Source organism: Poromitra crassiceps, assembly GCF_964638095.1.
Source record: "Poromitra crassiceps genome assembly, contig: HAP1_SCAFFOLD_474, whole genome shotgun sequence".
NCBI lineage: Eukaryota > Metazoa > Chordata > Actinopteri > Beryciformes > Melamphaidae > Poromitra > Poromitra crassiceps.
Genome location: NW_028151934.1, coordinates 115,272 through 131,352, shown reverse-complemented (window position 1 = coordinate 131,352; position 16,081 = coordinate 115,272). Strand labels below are relative to the sequence as shown.

General features: G+C 42.7%; 1 protein-coding gene across 1 annotated transcript in view; it reads left to right on the top strand.

Moving 5' to 3' along the window:
• Positions 1 to 417: 417 nt before the first annotated feature.
• The window catches only part of LOC310771257 (trafficking protein particle complex subunit 11-like), a gene marked incomplete at its 5' end in the record, with an annotated part of 44,086 nt that continues 28,422 nt past the window's right edge, over positions 418 to 16,081 (top strand). Inside the window, 9 exons of the mRNA XM_083663906.1 lie at positions 418 to 488; positions 1,791 to 1,905; positions 2,109 to 2,208; positions 5,082 to 5,155; positions 7,049 to 7,145; positions 8,159 to 8,292; positions 12,886 to 13,027; positions 14,152 to 14,245; positions 15,827 to 15,906. Coding sequence (XP_083520032.1) covers positions 418 to 488; positions 1,791 to 1,905; positions 2,109 to 2,208; positions 5,082 to 5,155; positions 7,049 to 7,145; positions 8,159 to 8,292; positions 12,886 to 13,027; positions 14,152 to 14,245; positions 15,827 to 15,906 — 907 coding nt within the window. The remainder of the gene's footprint in view (positions 489 to 1,790; positions 1,906 to 2,108; positions 2,209 to 5,081; positions 5,156 to 7,048; positions 7,146 to 8,158; positions 8,293 to 12,885; positions 13,028 to 14,151; positions 14,246 to 15,826; positions 15,907 to 16,081) is intronic.

Sequence of the window (16,081 nt, the reverse complement as noted above, 5' to 3'; positions counted from 1 at the left end):
AGGTAACAGCCAAACTAAAGCACCAACAGGGTTGTGTCTACACAGGTAACAGCCAAACTAAAGCACCAACAGGGTTCTGTCTACACAGGTAACACCCAAACTAGGACAATATAATAACTAGGACAAATTAAAGCACCAACTGCCACAAGCTACCATGGTTTTACTGCACATTTTCCATGCAATTAAGTCGATTTTTAGGTGTAATAAGGGTTTTATTTAGTGTAAACTAAACTGGCTATTAGCCCACTCTGTTAAGTTGTTTTCAGTAGAACGTCTTACTCACCCTTTAAATTCCCATTTGCAGTCAACTGAATCAGAGTTGCTTGTCTGTTATTTCGGCTGTATGGCTGCTGTACACTTATGGTCACCGGAAGCATCTTTAGAATTGTAACATCTGTATTGTGTCTCTGTTCTTAGGACCAGTCTTCAGGGACGGAACACCAAGGTGGCTGTGGTGTTAATCCAGAAGAAAACCCCTCTGCCTCCAGGTAAAGCCACAATCAATCACATGTGTGGGACGTGTCAACGCTGGCCACTAGTCCACATTACATGGGGACAGTTAGCTTGTACAGACTTCTGACAAGAATCTGAAAACTTTGTCAGCTGGTAAAACAATCAAAGTAGCTGGTTAAATTTGGGACACTGTAGCTACTGCAGCAAAATAAATAAATACAAAATAAATCAAATAAAAATCCTGTCCTGGCATTGCTTTTTCCCTGCATTACTGTACTGTGGCATTTACTACCAACACTAGTTCTTGAAGAAAGGCAGCAACATGGCGGCATCCATAGTGCAACCTGAGCAAAGGTGTCTATTATACATAGTCGGGTTTCCATCCACCTGTTTTTATGCGAAATGTCAATTTGCACATAAAAAAACTGAATGGAAAACACTGCCAAATTCGCAAAAACCTCCAAATATCGCAAAAAAGTTTTCACGCTTGAAGGAGGCGGAAAAGTCGGGTGTATCGATAAAAGGAAAATGTGATAAGTGCAGTGGAAACAGATGAAGCGATATTCTGTTGTCTCTATTGAAAAACCAGGCAGTTTGCCTTGATCACTGCAAAATATGACGTGCTGTGTAGCCTCCACACAATAGGGCTACACACGGTAAATCATGGTAAATACGCAGCACAATACCCGTCGTGGTAAACAGAAGAAGACTGGGATATTAACTTTAAGGCGACTCACTTCTAGACTTGAATTAAATTGCATTCACTCAGCCTTCTATCGCTGCTCCGTGGATTATAATGTTATGCTTTCCGAATTGCACCTGGTAATCCAGAAATTGCGTTTTATGGTACCTTTGTCTACTTGTAGATCATCAATAAACCTTAAATGAATAACGTCAGATGTGTTTAATAGAGCTGTATATCGGGTCTAGCAGCTGATCAGCAGCTCAGACAGCCTCAAACACCAGGTGATTGACAGCTCTATAATTCGTCTAATAGCAGCGGATGGAAACGCGCATTATTCCGCATTTTCTTTTGCCGACTTTCTGAAAATTCGATTCAAATTTGCATGGAAACCCAACTTATGACTGTGGGCCCTGTTACCAAGTCGGGCATTCACGACTACTGCATTTGAGTAGTCATCGACTAACAGTAGTCAACTACTAGTCGACCAGTCACAGGAAATATCATACTTTTTTCACCCAATACAAATGTCAACTTTGCTCAGTCAACTATGATGCGCAGTGTCGACTAGTGCTTTTGATAGTGGACTAGTGAGCCGACTAGTCTGTGTCCCTATTACCTAAACCTGATCATCATGAACCTGTTGTGTGTGCAGGAGAGGACTTGGTGGCGTCAGAGAGAGCAGCATCTCTCTGTAATGCCTGTGATCTGTCTGGAAAGAGCCTCTTCGTCCTGCCACACACTGACCACCTGGTGGGCTATATTATCAGGTAGGAGCTATTCACACACTGACCACCTGGTGGGCTATATTATCAGGTAGGAGCTATTCACTCACTGACCACCTGGTGGGCTATATTATCAGGTAGGTACTGTATTCATGTAAAGATGACGTCAGCTTTACACCCTACCTTTACAATCAAATGCAGGTTGAGCCACAGCTCATGTAAGTTGACTCTGCCTGGTGATGTTCTAGGTTGGAGAACGCCTTCTATGAACACTCTCAGACATACTACTACACTGAGATCCGCAGAGTCAAGTCACACAAAGAGTTCCTCAACAAGACCACACACCAGGTAGGAACACACACACACACAGACACACACACACACACACACACACACACACACACACACACACACACACACACACACAAGGGATGAAACGATAACCGGTTTTAATGATAACCGTGATAAAATTCCTTACGATAACCGTACGCTTTGAAAAACATGGTAAATACGGTCCATCATCAACCAAAGTTGGCAACCGTCTCCCAGACGCAGACGCGCAGCCTTGGAGAAATGATTTCAGTGAGTGTATTAGTACTTTTTGAAAAATTTCAGCACATTTGAACTAGGGCTGTGAATCTTCACTGGCCTCACGATTCGATTCGATTACGATTCAGAGGGCTACGATTCGATTATAAAACGATTATCGATGCGTCTCGATGCATCTTCAATCGAGGCATCACTTTTTTTCCCCAATACATGATTTATTTTTTCTCACTGTGTGGCTACTTTTAAAAGTGCATTTGGAATTGCATTGTATTATGATCCATAATTAAAATAAACAAATGCATGTACTTCCATTATATTTTATTCGATTATTATTATTATTATTATTATTTTTTTAATAATACATTTTTGACATTTGGGAATCGATGCAGAATCGTGCACGTCCGCATCGTGATGCATCTTATTATCGATTATTTTTGACAACCCTGATTTTAACAATACCGTGATAATACTGATAACTCTGATAATTTTGGTCACTATAATCATGATGTGAAATTTTCATATCGTTTCATCTCTATCACACACACACACACACACAGACTTCAGTGTCTGTGTTATGCTTAAGCCAAATATATATTAGACAGTATATATTAGACAGATGTTTAGGATTGCTTTGATCATAATTGCACTTGTATATCTCCTTCAAACCTGTACATGTAAATTTGTCAACAAAGACGTATCTTTCATTTGATGCATTATTTTCACTAGGTCCTATTCTCGTTAATGCGATATCTCAGGAACGCCTTTAAGGAATTTCTTCAAATTTGGCACTTAATGTCCACTTGGACTCAAGGATGAACTCATTAGATTTTCGTGGTCAAAGTTCAAGGTCACTGTGACCTCAAGTCCGTCCCATTTGAACACGATATCTCAGGAGCGCCTTGAGGGTATTTCATGACATCTGGCATAAACGTCTGCTTGGACTCAAAGATGAACTGATTACACTTTGGTGGTCAAAGGTCTCTGTGACCTCACAAATACAGTTTTTGTTCATAACTCAAGAATTCATACCCTAATTATGACCACATTTCACACACATGTCTAATAGGATAAAATGATGAAGGGATGACATTTTTATATGTAAAAGTTCAGAAGTCAGATTCACTGGGAGGGACATCATAATGTTTTGCTTCTCACTGTAGCTGAGAAAGCCATCTAGGGTCGTTCTACAAAAAACGGTCTAAGTGCTGACACTTGACGGCAAAATCATTTAAGTTGACCTAAGTTAAGAATCACATTAATTATATTGATTTGGACCTCAAGATACTTGTATGAGTCCACCCTCTTCACTTCCCCAGCAGCACAGGGGGTGTGCCCTCCCGTTCCTCTGGTAGCTCATTGGATTAGCTTATATTGAGCTTCAGGTGATTGGTCGTTGCACCATGTGATGAAGCTCTCTCTCAGTCCTCTGTTCCCCTCTGTAGAAAAGAGTCTCTAAGTGAAGACAGCATGTTTCTCACTGGAATCATACATATATATAGTCATAATATAGTCATAGCTTAGCTTGACGTGACCTCACATCTTTCACTCTACGTATCAGTCTGGACCCACCCACAGAGATTTCAGTGGGTGGGACTACTTGCCTTGCCAAACAACTCCTTCAGCCAATCAGTGTCGCCAAATTCAGTCAGATGAGAAACTCCACTGGTGCATACTCTTGTTCTTCTTTAATTGTTGTTATTGAGTCTATTGCTGCAATAACGGCACTTATGCCTGTGTGTACTCTACTAACGTTAATGTTAGCGCTCATTGCTTCTGTCTACTCTACTAACGTTAATGTTAGCGCTCATTGCTTCTGTCTACTCTACTAACGTTAATGTTAGCGCTCATTGCTTCTGTCTACTCTACTAACGTTAATGTTAGCGCTCATTGCTTCTGTCTACTCTACTAACGTTAATGTTAGCGCTCATTGCTTCTGTCTACTCTACTAACGTTAATGTTAGCGCTCATTGCTTCTGTCTACTCTACTAACGTTAATGTTAGTGCTCATTGCTTCGGGAGACGCCATTACTATTTTGCCCTGATTGGCCGGTTATGTTTAACACATTGATACCTGATGCAGCATTTGTGTGTGTATCCCTTTAAAGGAGTGTGTACGAGGCCGCAGGCTGACTGCCGAAGATAATCACAGCCGTATTAAGAGTATAACATCACAACCTCCGATGTGATATTGCTTTTATACAACAGTTGTACAGCATAAACAAAGCTATTCTTTCAAGTAATTTGCAACAACAGGTGATTTCTGTCCGTTATTTGTCTCCGCTAACAAAAACTGTTCCCTTAGGATTGCACTACCAAGTGTTAGAGCGCGTGCTGCGCGTGTACTGGGCCCAGTTACATTCTAATTTGTGGAAATTGCTGTGGGCGGGTAGAGGTCCACGCCAGACTGATCCGTGGAGCCAAACAGATTTTTTTTTTTACCTTTATTTATTCAGAGGAATCTCCATTTCACACAAAAACAACAACATGTCATAAATACCTTTTGAGTCAATTCTTTCAAAGTGTTCATGACATTATTTGATGTGTCAGACATGGATGGAAACTGCAACTTGACTTGTTGGTGGAGGCATACAACTTAAATCACATGAACATAATAACTGGTTTTCTAGGTACCTGCCATGTTTGTTCTGATGCTGTGTTCTCTCTGTGTGTAGCTGCTGTTTGTCAGACACCAGTTTAAAATCGCCTTCTTCAGTGAACTCAAGCAGGACACGCAGAACGCTCTCAAGTAAGTCTCAACCCATCCACCCACAATGGATACGAAGGCCACTTCCTCCTCCTTCTTCTTCTTCTTCTTCTTCTTCTTCTTCTTCTTCTTCTTCTTCTTCTTCTTCTTCTTCTTCTTCTTCTTCTTCTTCTTCTTCTTCTTCTTCTTCTTCTTCTTCTTCTTCTTCTTTTTTTAAGCAGTGTGGCCAGCTGTCAAGCAAAAAAACAAAAAAGTAATTGTCGACTATTTGGTTGATATTTTTAGTTGGATTTCTACCTCCGCCAAGGAGGTCATGTTTTCGGTGCCATTTGTCTGTCTGTCTGTTAGCAGGATGAGTGAAAAACTGTGATTTTCATGAAACTTGGTGGAAGGATGTAGCACGGTGGTATGGTATGGTATGGCAGCACGGGCCAAGGAAGAAAGAAACCATTACATTTCAGCGCCGATTCCATCAAGGAAGGGGGCGGGGCCAGGCTACAGAAAAGGGACCGCACCTCGCGATCTAAACTTGCGTAAAATAAGCAGACTGGACTCTTTTGGCTTTGGCCTTCCATCACAATTCATCATCTCATTTCTTTATCAACAAAAGCTCTTCTCCCTCAAGTGAGTGGGGGGAAAAATCAGTGTTAGGAAATCTGATTGAAATTTGACCTGTGAATTGTGTCAATACTCCGTGTGCAGTTCAGGAAAAGAGTTGTTATTATTATAATTTTTATTAATTCATTAACTCATTCAGTGCCAGCCACTTTTGGAGAACGGATGCTCCCAGTGCCAGAGTTTTCAGAGCGTTTTCAGTGATTTCTCGAGGCCCACAGAATATTGTGTGATATTACTATGTAAACACCGAACACGCACAAGAACGAGCTGGCTCTATTGTATCATCAGCAAAAAAAAGTTTATTGATACCATTTTCCGTTCTTTAGTTATGAGCCGGAGAAGATAGGTTGTTTTCAGCGTTTTCAGGCTTTTCAAATTATTAGCTGAGATAATCCGCCTTTTGTGAAATGCAGCATTTCAAGCACATTCACTGAGTCTGAAGATAATATTTTCTGATGTAGTGACGTAGTTGTTGTGTGATGCCCTGCGTGCACCCTGCGTGCACCACCCCCCTCCCCCCCTCCCCCCGTAAACTCCTCCCCACACTGCACACAGCCTCACGCAACCATTATATTTTCGGAGTGCTTTTTTTGTGGGCTGCTGTCGGCTCTCAGCGCCACAGCAGGGAAGAGCCAACCCGGATTGCTGAATGGTTTGGCGTCAGGGGCTGCTTTCCTGTCTGCTAATCGGGTGGAGAAACTATACAGACAGACAGACAGACAGACAGGGACAGAGGGGCTCAGTTGTGAGCGCGGATTGACTCCTGTTCGGAGCCAATGTCAGCTCCCGCGACAGAGCAAATGGCTCTGTGAGCATGCATCGGGTTGTCTTTGATCCACGGCTTTTAGGCTGTTTCTCGGACCTGTCTCTAATCTGGACTGCACCGAGCAAGCACTGTCGCCACCTAATGAGTCCGTAAAATAGGTTATACACCTCCAATAGCTACTATAGTTGTACAGGAGCTGCGGAAGGCTTTGATCGACGTCCCACCGTCAAAAAACGCATTGGACGTCGAAGGACGTCCGTGGCATTCTACGTCACTATTTAATTGGACGTCGAAGGACGTCCATGGCATTCAATGAGTTAATTTATTAATTTATTTTCATCTTTTGTAGGAAAAAAAATAAAAAAATATCCCATCCCTAGGCTTGTGGCTATTGCTCATTGCCCTCCCTCTGTGTGTGTGTGTGTGTGTGTGTGCGTGTGTGTGTGTGTGTGTGCGTGTGTGTGTGTGTGTGTGTGTGTGTGTGCGTGCGTGTGTGTGTGTGTGTGTGCGTGTGCGTGCGTGTGTGTGTGTGTGTGCGTGCATGCGCGCAGGTATTACAGAACAGCATACAGTCTTGTCCATGAGCTGAGAGCCCACGAGACCAACATCTTGGAGATCAAAACAATGGCTGGATTTATCAACTATAAGGTATGTTTCACACGGTCTATAAGGTATGTTTCACACGGTCTATAAGGTATGTTTCATAGGGTCGATAAGATAAGATAAGATAAGATAATCTTTATTGTCACTTCATGGTACAAGTATCACAAGCGAAATTCTGCTTGGTTCGCTCTCAGAGTCGGAGAGCAAAACCGGGTCGCCATTGAACAGCGCCAGCAATTTGGATTGGACAAAGCATTTAAATGAAATACACTCAGAATTCACATTATTACTAATTTGAAGAGTAATAAAGGCACACTTCAATATTATACAATACAAATACATTTGTTGTAAGTGTACAGGATTACCAGCAAAGACAACCCACACCACGACACCAAGGAGGCTGCCATTTCAGCGCCAGCTTGGTTTGTGGGAGGGAAGGGGGGGGGGGGTTGCGAAAGCGGGGGGAAGTTGCTGAAGGCGGGGGGTGGGCTTTAGGGGAGGGGGGGCGGGAGGGGGGCGGGAGGGGGGTGGGGTTTGGGGGAGTGCGTGCGTGACCATGTGTGTTGGCCTATGACTGGAGTCCTTAGGGTCCATGTGTGTATATGTGTGTGTGTAAGTCTGAGCCCCCTCCTGGCTGAAACACAGCGGTGGCTGTAGAGATGGCCTCGGTTTTTCCAGGAAACAGGAAATAAGAGGCCAAGCCCAGACACCGGCAGTTCAGTGACACATATATTTAGTATGGATTTAGGCTACTCGTACGTCCGGTGATCCACCACACTCAGTGTTTTCTTTGTGCCACTTTGAGTGAGGGGGAACTATTGGAATGGCAAAACAGCTCAAGGGGTACATAAGAACGCACTGTATAAAGCATCAGAATTTAAAGTCTGACTTCTGAATGGGCTGACTCAGTGTTTTTTGCTTGAGGCTATATTAACAACTTTACATAAGCCAAAGTACATACGCAGTCTGCACTTATTGCCCCTGTATTTCACCCCCCTCCCCCTCTCTCTCCCCCCCTCTCTCTCTCTCTCTCTCTCTCTCTCTCTGTCTGTCTGTAGATCTGTCGTCTGTGCTTCCAGCACAACACCCCTCTGGACGCCATCGCCCAGTTCAGGAAGCACATTGACCTGTGTAAGAAGAAGATCGGCAGTGCAGAGCTAGCCTTCGAGCACACGGCCTGGATGTCCAAACAGTAAGACACACACGTCGTCTGTCAACCCAGAGAACACGCACACACACACACACAAACACACACACCAAGAGAAAGTTAGTGTCGCAGTAGTTTCAAACTTCCAGAAGTAGTGCTAACATAAAATACTGCATTATGATTTCACTCACAAAGTAAAAATATGTTAATAATTTTGCACTGTGGTCTTTTGGATCTTATGTTTAAGCAATATATCACGAGAGCAAGTGTGTTGTGGTGAATATATCCCGCTGATAAACTGTTATCCCACGAGGCCGCAGGCCGAGTGGGATAACAGTTTATCAGCTGGATATATTCCACAACACACGCTGCTCGAGTGCTATATTGCTTTTATAAAACGGTTTCCAAGTATGATAATATAATAATAATAATAATACTATAAGTCCGACTCCGACTGGCATGTCATTCTGATAGAGTCAGTTGAAACACTACTGTAAGGCGGGACCGCAAGAACATGCGGGTGATTTGATTGGATCGTTCTGGAGACTGAAGTTGACATTGGCCAATCCTGGCGCTTGCTGAGTAGCTGAGATTTTTCTGGAAACCCCGACAGGCAGCTCGAGCCGCAGCGCTGCATTCTCAGCGCTTGTTGAGAAGCTGAATGCTTTCTGCAAAGCTGACACCAACTAACGTTACGGGGTTAAATGCGGAGTTAAATGCGGGGTTAACAGCCTTTCTTTTGCAAAGAAGACATTAGCCCGCATCTATTCTTGTACAAAACATCATTTTCTGCGAAGTATTAGTAAAGTTATAAGCGAAGATCGATTCACAAGGATCTGACAGCTGTCTCCGCCATTTTTTTTTCTACGTTGTCATTTGAGGTAAGCCTTATTATTACTCTCTTAGTAAGAGAGTTGCCATGGCAACCAATAACCCATGAGAGGGGCAAAAAAACAGCACTCAAAATAAATCATTTTGGGTTGTTTTATTTACCTTCAAGCAGATTGACAATGAACGTTTCGGCGTGAGCCTTCTTCAGCATTGTGCTGACAGAAGACGGACATGACGTATAAATAGTGTCAAACCGGAAGTACAATCAATTACATTATCAAGTACTGGAAATATCTCACAACATAAAATAACAACGAATATAATATCAAAAACATCAGAGAATATCAAAAAAGAGATAAAGGTACAATTTTAAACAGTATACTTGTATATAAGTCTGTATATATTACACAGCAGGAATGCAATAATGTTTTGCAAACGAGAAGAATGAGGCTGGATGGCCACACTTGTGTTAGATAAGCACAGATGGAAAGTCAACATATTAGAATAACAAAAATCAGTAAGAAAATATTAAAATAGAATTAGAAAAATACATAATAAAATGCATATAAGTGAATGCATCGGATAGAGATACTGCAGGTCCACACATGACGCTCCCACACTGCCTTACAGTGCAAGAGCATCATGCGTGAACCCACAGCACATCCACCCGACGCACCCCCTAAAGAAAACAACCTAGCAAAAGTTCTTCATTCAAGCCCTTGGGGTGTTCTGTCTGTAAGGTATGTATCCAAAATGCCTCTCTTTGTAACAAGGCCTTGTCTCTGTCACCCCCCCTCTTCAGTGGACTGACCTGTTCTATACCCTGGAACCTGAGGGAACACACGTCGTGACCAAACTCATTAAAATGCCTGGCGACAGAGGATTTTATATCTCTGTTTCTAATGCTACTCTTGTGTTCTGAAATGCGAGTTTTCAACTCTCTGATAGTTTTTCCAATGTATACTAGCCCACATGGACACTTCAATAGATACACAACAAATTTAGTTTTACACGAGATCCTACTCTTAATTGAGTACTTTCTTCCAGAGTGAGGATGGAAGAATGTCTCTCCTCTGATCATAGCATTACATTGAATACAGTTAAAGCAAGGAAAATTACCATTCTGTACATCAGACAAAAAATGGGAGGGGCCAGGGGGGCGTGTGTAGCAGTCAGCTCTAACGATCATATCCCGTACATTTCTAGCCCGTTTTTGAGCAAACAAGGGAGGCTCGCCAAATAAATGGCCCACTTGGGGGTCACTTTGCAAGATGTTCCAGTGACTTAAAACACATTTTTTTATTTCCTGAGAAGCAGGTGAAAAAGTAGCAGCACACACTATTCTAGACCCTCGGGCTCACTAGTCGTGACTTCCAGTCACTGACTATTTGGACAACCAATAACCCATGGCCATGGGTTATTGAACTCGGTTACTGGAATTATACAATGGCTGTGAACCAATCAGATTGCTTGATTTGAGAGAGCCGTTTTATAATTTACTTTGTAACACTCTGCTCTCTTCCTTTTATCCATTTTATGTAAATGAATTGCCTCTGAAAAATGTGACTTAAAAAAATGGTGCAAGAACCCTGTCTGTGTATGAAATGTGCAACACAAATACGCAGTTTTCTCTCCAATTGTACTAATTCTCCCTGCTGTCCCAGTCGTCGCTCCACACCCTCTGCCCATCTGGGAGAGTTGTAGACTATACATGCTTCCTCTGATACATGCAGTGTTTCCCATACATAAAGGAATTTGTGGCGGGCCGCCACAAAAGGATTTTGACCACCACAAAAAGATGTTGACCAAAATAAATAAATAAATAAATAAATAAATATATATATATATATATATATATATATATATATATATATATATATATATATATATATATATATATATATATATATATTTTTACAGTGCACCTGAACGCAAGATATCCGCTGAATAAGTGTCCAATAAATGTTCATGTCATTCTGGCCAATACTTCTGTTATAGCATTTCAGTATGGAATATGGAATATCTTTCAATAATCTATGATTTAGCTGCTAAATTGTCAAATACCGCCATCTGCTCGCTACCCAGGCACTTATGTATGTACTTAACCTAACTAACTTAACCTAACTAACTATCCGGTGTGCACAACATTGTCAGCCTAAACTCCGGCTGACACCCCAAAAACCTAGCACACAAGGACATTGACACTTTACAAGGTCAGCTAGGGGAGGAGCTCTCTAAGGTTAGCACTTGGATGTCTGACAACAGACTTTCTTTACACTTGGGCAAAACTGAATCTATCCTATTTGGTTCTAAACCCAGGCTTAGGAGGACCCCTGAACTCAGAGTTGAGCTAGGCTCGCAGGTTATAAAAGCCAAAACATCAGTAAAATATCTGGGCTGCATATTAGATAACAGTCTTGGAGGTGAAGAAATGGCTCTCCAGGTAGTGGGCAAAGTTAATGCAAGAACCAGATTGTTAGCAAGGAAGGCCAATCTCTTAGACAGAGACAGCATTAGGCTGTTAGCAAACAGCCTTGTGCAGCCTCACCTTGATTATGGCTCTTTGGCATGGTACAGCGGGCTGACAAAGGGTAGTAAACAAAAACTCCAGGTAACTCAGAACAAGCTGGTCAGGGTGGTTTTGGGTTGCGGTCCACGTGACCACGTGGGCAGGAACCAACTACAGGAATTAAAGTGGCTACCTGTGGAGGCCAGGGTGGCACAGATTAGACTTACAATGGTCCATAAGATAGTCATGGATAGGGCCCCAGTATACCTCACAAACTACCTCACCAGAGTAGGAGAAGCACACAGCCACAGCACCAGAGCTAGCCCAGCCAACCTACAGTCAGTTAGGTGCAAACTGAAAATTGGCCAATGTTCCTTTGCTTTCCAGGGGCCCAGTGAATGGAATCTGCTCCCACTGGATATTAAGGAGGCCTCAAGTCAAAGCACCTTTAAAGTTAAACTTAAGAGGTGGCTGCTAGATAGGGTTCCTGAGTAAGGGACTAGGCAGAAATGGCGTATTGTATTGGTTGGTCTTCTTTTGTTATGCTGTAATGTTTTAGTACTAGATAGCCAGATTTTATTATGAAACTACAGTATGTGTGGTGCAATGTCTGTATATTTAATGTACTGTATGTCTAAGACCAAGGACCACAACGGAATTAAGTTTTTATCTACTTTTTGTGTTATCATTGATGCCTTTTTGGAATTGCATGTACATTTAATGTATGGCATTTTTTTTTAAACGGATCATCAAATAAATCTATCTATCTATCTAACCTACAATCCGCTACAGAAAAATGTATATTGTTTGTTTATTAACTGGCCCCTCGCCTTCTATCATTTCACGAAAGTGGCAAAGCAAGTTGAGTATCCCTGACCTATAGGGAGAAATTTAGTTTGTCATTGTAAACCCACAGCACAGTAATGATGACATGTTCTTCATAGATCTAGCATTTAAATTTTGCTCTTAAACTTTCTCAAAGTACACCAAATTCATGCATTTTACTTTAAAATGTAAAAAAAAATCTTGCGGGGGAGTATGCACCCCCCTAGGGGGTCTGCGGTCCCCCACCACAAATACTCAAAATCCTGTGGGAAACACTGACATGTGCTTCTTTTCACCTGACAGCGATGAGTTTCACAGAGGATCATGCTATTCCCCCCCCCCCCCCCAAACAAACGACCAACCAACCAGTTGTACCAATCAGTTTCTTTCTTTCTTTCTTTCTTTCTTTCTTTCTTTCTTTCTTTCTTTCTTTCTTTCTTTCTTTCTTTCTTTCTTTCTTTCTTTCTTTCTAGGTTCCAGTCATTTGGGGAGCTGTTTGATGAAGCCATCAAACTGGGTCTGACAGCCATCCAGACGCAGAACCCCGGCTTCTACTACCAGCAGGCTGCCTGTTACAGCCAGGACAGGAAGCTGCAGGCACAGCAGCTCTGCCAGGTCACATGACACACTGATCACATGACACAATGATCACATGACACAATGATCACATGACACAATGATCACATGACACAATGATCACACATGCACGCACGCAAAATGTTACAATAAATCATGAAAATAAATGTAACGTTAAAATAAATCATAAATAAACTCTTTCACTCCATTTCTTATTTTGTAATGTTATATTCTTCAAAAGGTGGTTTATATTCATGCATTGCATCATCTTGCAGTTTTCTAAGCAGAATGTTGTAGTCGGGTAAAGCGGGTACTGAAGGCCAAAAATGTGAGAACCACTGTTCTAGTAGGAAACTTGTATTCTAGCGTCTTTCTCGTACAGTATCAGCTGAATGCAGTTGAAGGGCGGAGATAACCTTGCTTTTGACTACATGTACGCACGCGGCGCGAATGATGGCTGCCTCGCGTGTCCTATCCAGTGTTAATGGATAGGACGTGCACGACCGATGCTCCAAACGGATGCAGGGGCATAGCCACCAGCAAGCATATCTCCGGCCTAAAGCTGTTTGCTTGTTAATAGAGAGCCAAAGTGAAACGTCACTTCCTGCTTTCTCCCTGTACCAGTGCTGAAGAAAATATGAATGGCAGTGAACGGAGAATAACGTTATTTTTTTTTTATCCCGTTTGAATTATGCCACGGGGTGCCAATGCTAATTTTGTCAATTTAAAACGTAACTTTGCATGTCAAGAAAGTCGCAGTTTGTCGTCAAACTGAAACGTAGGGGTTAGTTTCGTCTCAAAACTTCATAGCTTGTGGAAGCTCGTGGCATGTCGCCGGTCTTCAGCTTTGCCGGTAGAGAAAGTGACGTCACTTAGGCGACAGTGTATGTAGTCTTTCTGATTTATAACTTATAGTCCAACAGTTTGGTGACAAACTGCAACTTTCTTGACATGCAAAGTTATGTTTTAAATTGACAAAATTAACGTTGGCACCCCATGGCCCAATTAAAACGGGATAAAAAAAGTAACCTTATTCTCCGTTCATCACCATTCATATTTTTTCAGCGCCTGGTACAGAGAGAAAAGCAGCAAGTGACATTCACTTTGCCTCTCTATAGAGTAGACAGTGTTAATACTTTCTGTTGATTGGTTGGCTGTTCCAGGCTGGAGTGACTTATCCCACCCCCGACCCGTTGGACACGCCCACTGGAGCACTGGACTTCTATGGCCAGCGACCATGGAGACAAGGACACCAGAGTAGATACACACACACACACACACACACACACACACACACACACACACACACACACACACAGGGACATCAAAACACAAACGTGTCCTCTTTGTAAAGGGCAGTTTAGAGTCCAGTGATTTATCATAGCCCGACGGGCATCGCTGAACGTGTTTGGACGCTGTCGCTCATAAAAAGTATAAACACCCAGGTGAGAGGAGAACACATCACAGAGCAGGATGTGTTGTGATATTTTCACATGGATTAATGCAACACGGACGTCGGACGGACAGACAGAGAAGCTGCCAGTCAAGTCAGTCACGTTACTGTTTTGATTGCAACATTACAAAACTGTCTATCTCTGCTTGCTAACATGCTGTGTGATTATCCATGCTAACGATGTTTTAGCTGTTACTTACCGTCTGTGTTGAGAATGTCCGCTTTCCAGGCATTTGCCTTTTTAACAGCATCTTTATAATCTGCCCGGTCGTCAGCCAAACAAGTTTTCCACAATTATGTGATCTTCTGCCATTGTTAATTCAACTAACTAGCTAACTAGTAGCTTCAGAAATTGCGGTAGGAGAGAGCAAAAAATTGGGGTTGTCATGACAACGGAGCCAACGATGGGGTCAAAGTTGAATCCAGATGAAGTCTTGACGATGGTCGCAACGTTCATCACAACGATGGCATATCGCCCGTCGCTGGAAGTATAAACACTTGTCGTTATCACCGATGATGGAATGTGATCATGGTCGGTCGCAACGAACATAAATCGCTGGACTCTAAACTGTTTACGGTGATAAATCATCACATGATTTGAGACTCAGGGAGTGCCAGAGTGTCAGACCTCCTACTTCCACTTCCTGCCAATGGGCCAATAGAAAGTGGCGGTAGAGGAAGCTGCATGCAGCATCTATCATCTACTAGCTGAACACCCGTCCCTGTGTGATGAGCCAGTTAGTCAGGCCTCGCTCACTCTCCTCTCCTCTCTCTCTCCAGAGGGCTTTCACAGTCCACTTCAGAGGCTGATTACACTTCCTGAAAGATTCAGGCCAATCACACGTCAAATGGCACAGCTGTGGCCAAACACAATTCTGCTCACTCACTCACACAGACACTTCACATTCTTAATGCTTTTATGCTTTTATGGTCTGGTCTATGCCTACATTCACACACACACACACACACACACACAAACACACACACCGATGGCGGCAAGCTAACACGCAGGGTGCTGGCACAACCACAGGGAACAATTTGCAGTTCAGTATCTTGCCCAAGGGCACTTCGACACGCAGGCTGGGAGAGCCCGGGATTGAACCCCCGACCTTCTGATTAGTGGCCGACCCACCCCCCCCCCCCCCCCCACCTCCTGAGCCACAGCCGCCCCCAAGATTAGGTCAACTTGACATTTAGAATAATACAATTGCCCCACCTCTGTCCATAATGTGGTACTACTAGTGTCTCTAATACATAGCTATAGGGCTAATGCATTGACATGTTGTTTTAATATATAGCTATAGGGCTAATGCATTGACGTGTTGTTTTAATATATAGCTAGGGCTAATGCCTCTAATGCATTGACGTATTGTTTTAATGTCCAGGTATCGACCCTCCAGACGGTGAGAAGGAGAAGACAGGAATACTGGCCCTCCAGATTAAAGAGAGAGACGTACCACATTCTGTTAGTACCCACACAATACACACATTACATACAAGAATACACACACTGAACATACTAAACGCATAGACAGTACACTACACTATAACATACTAAACACATAGACAGTACACTACACTATAACATACTAAACACATAGACAGTACACTACACTATAACATACTAAACACATAGGCAG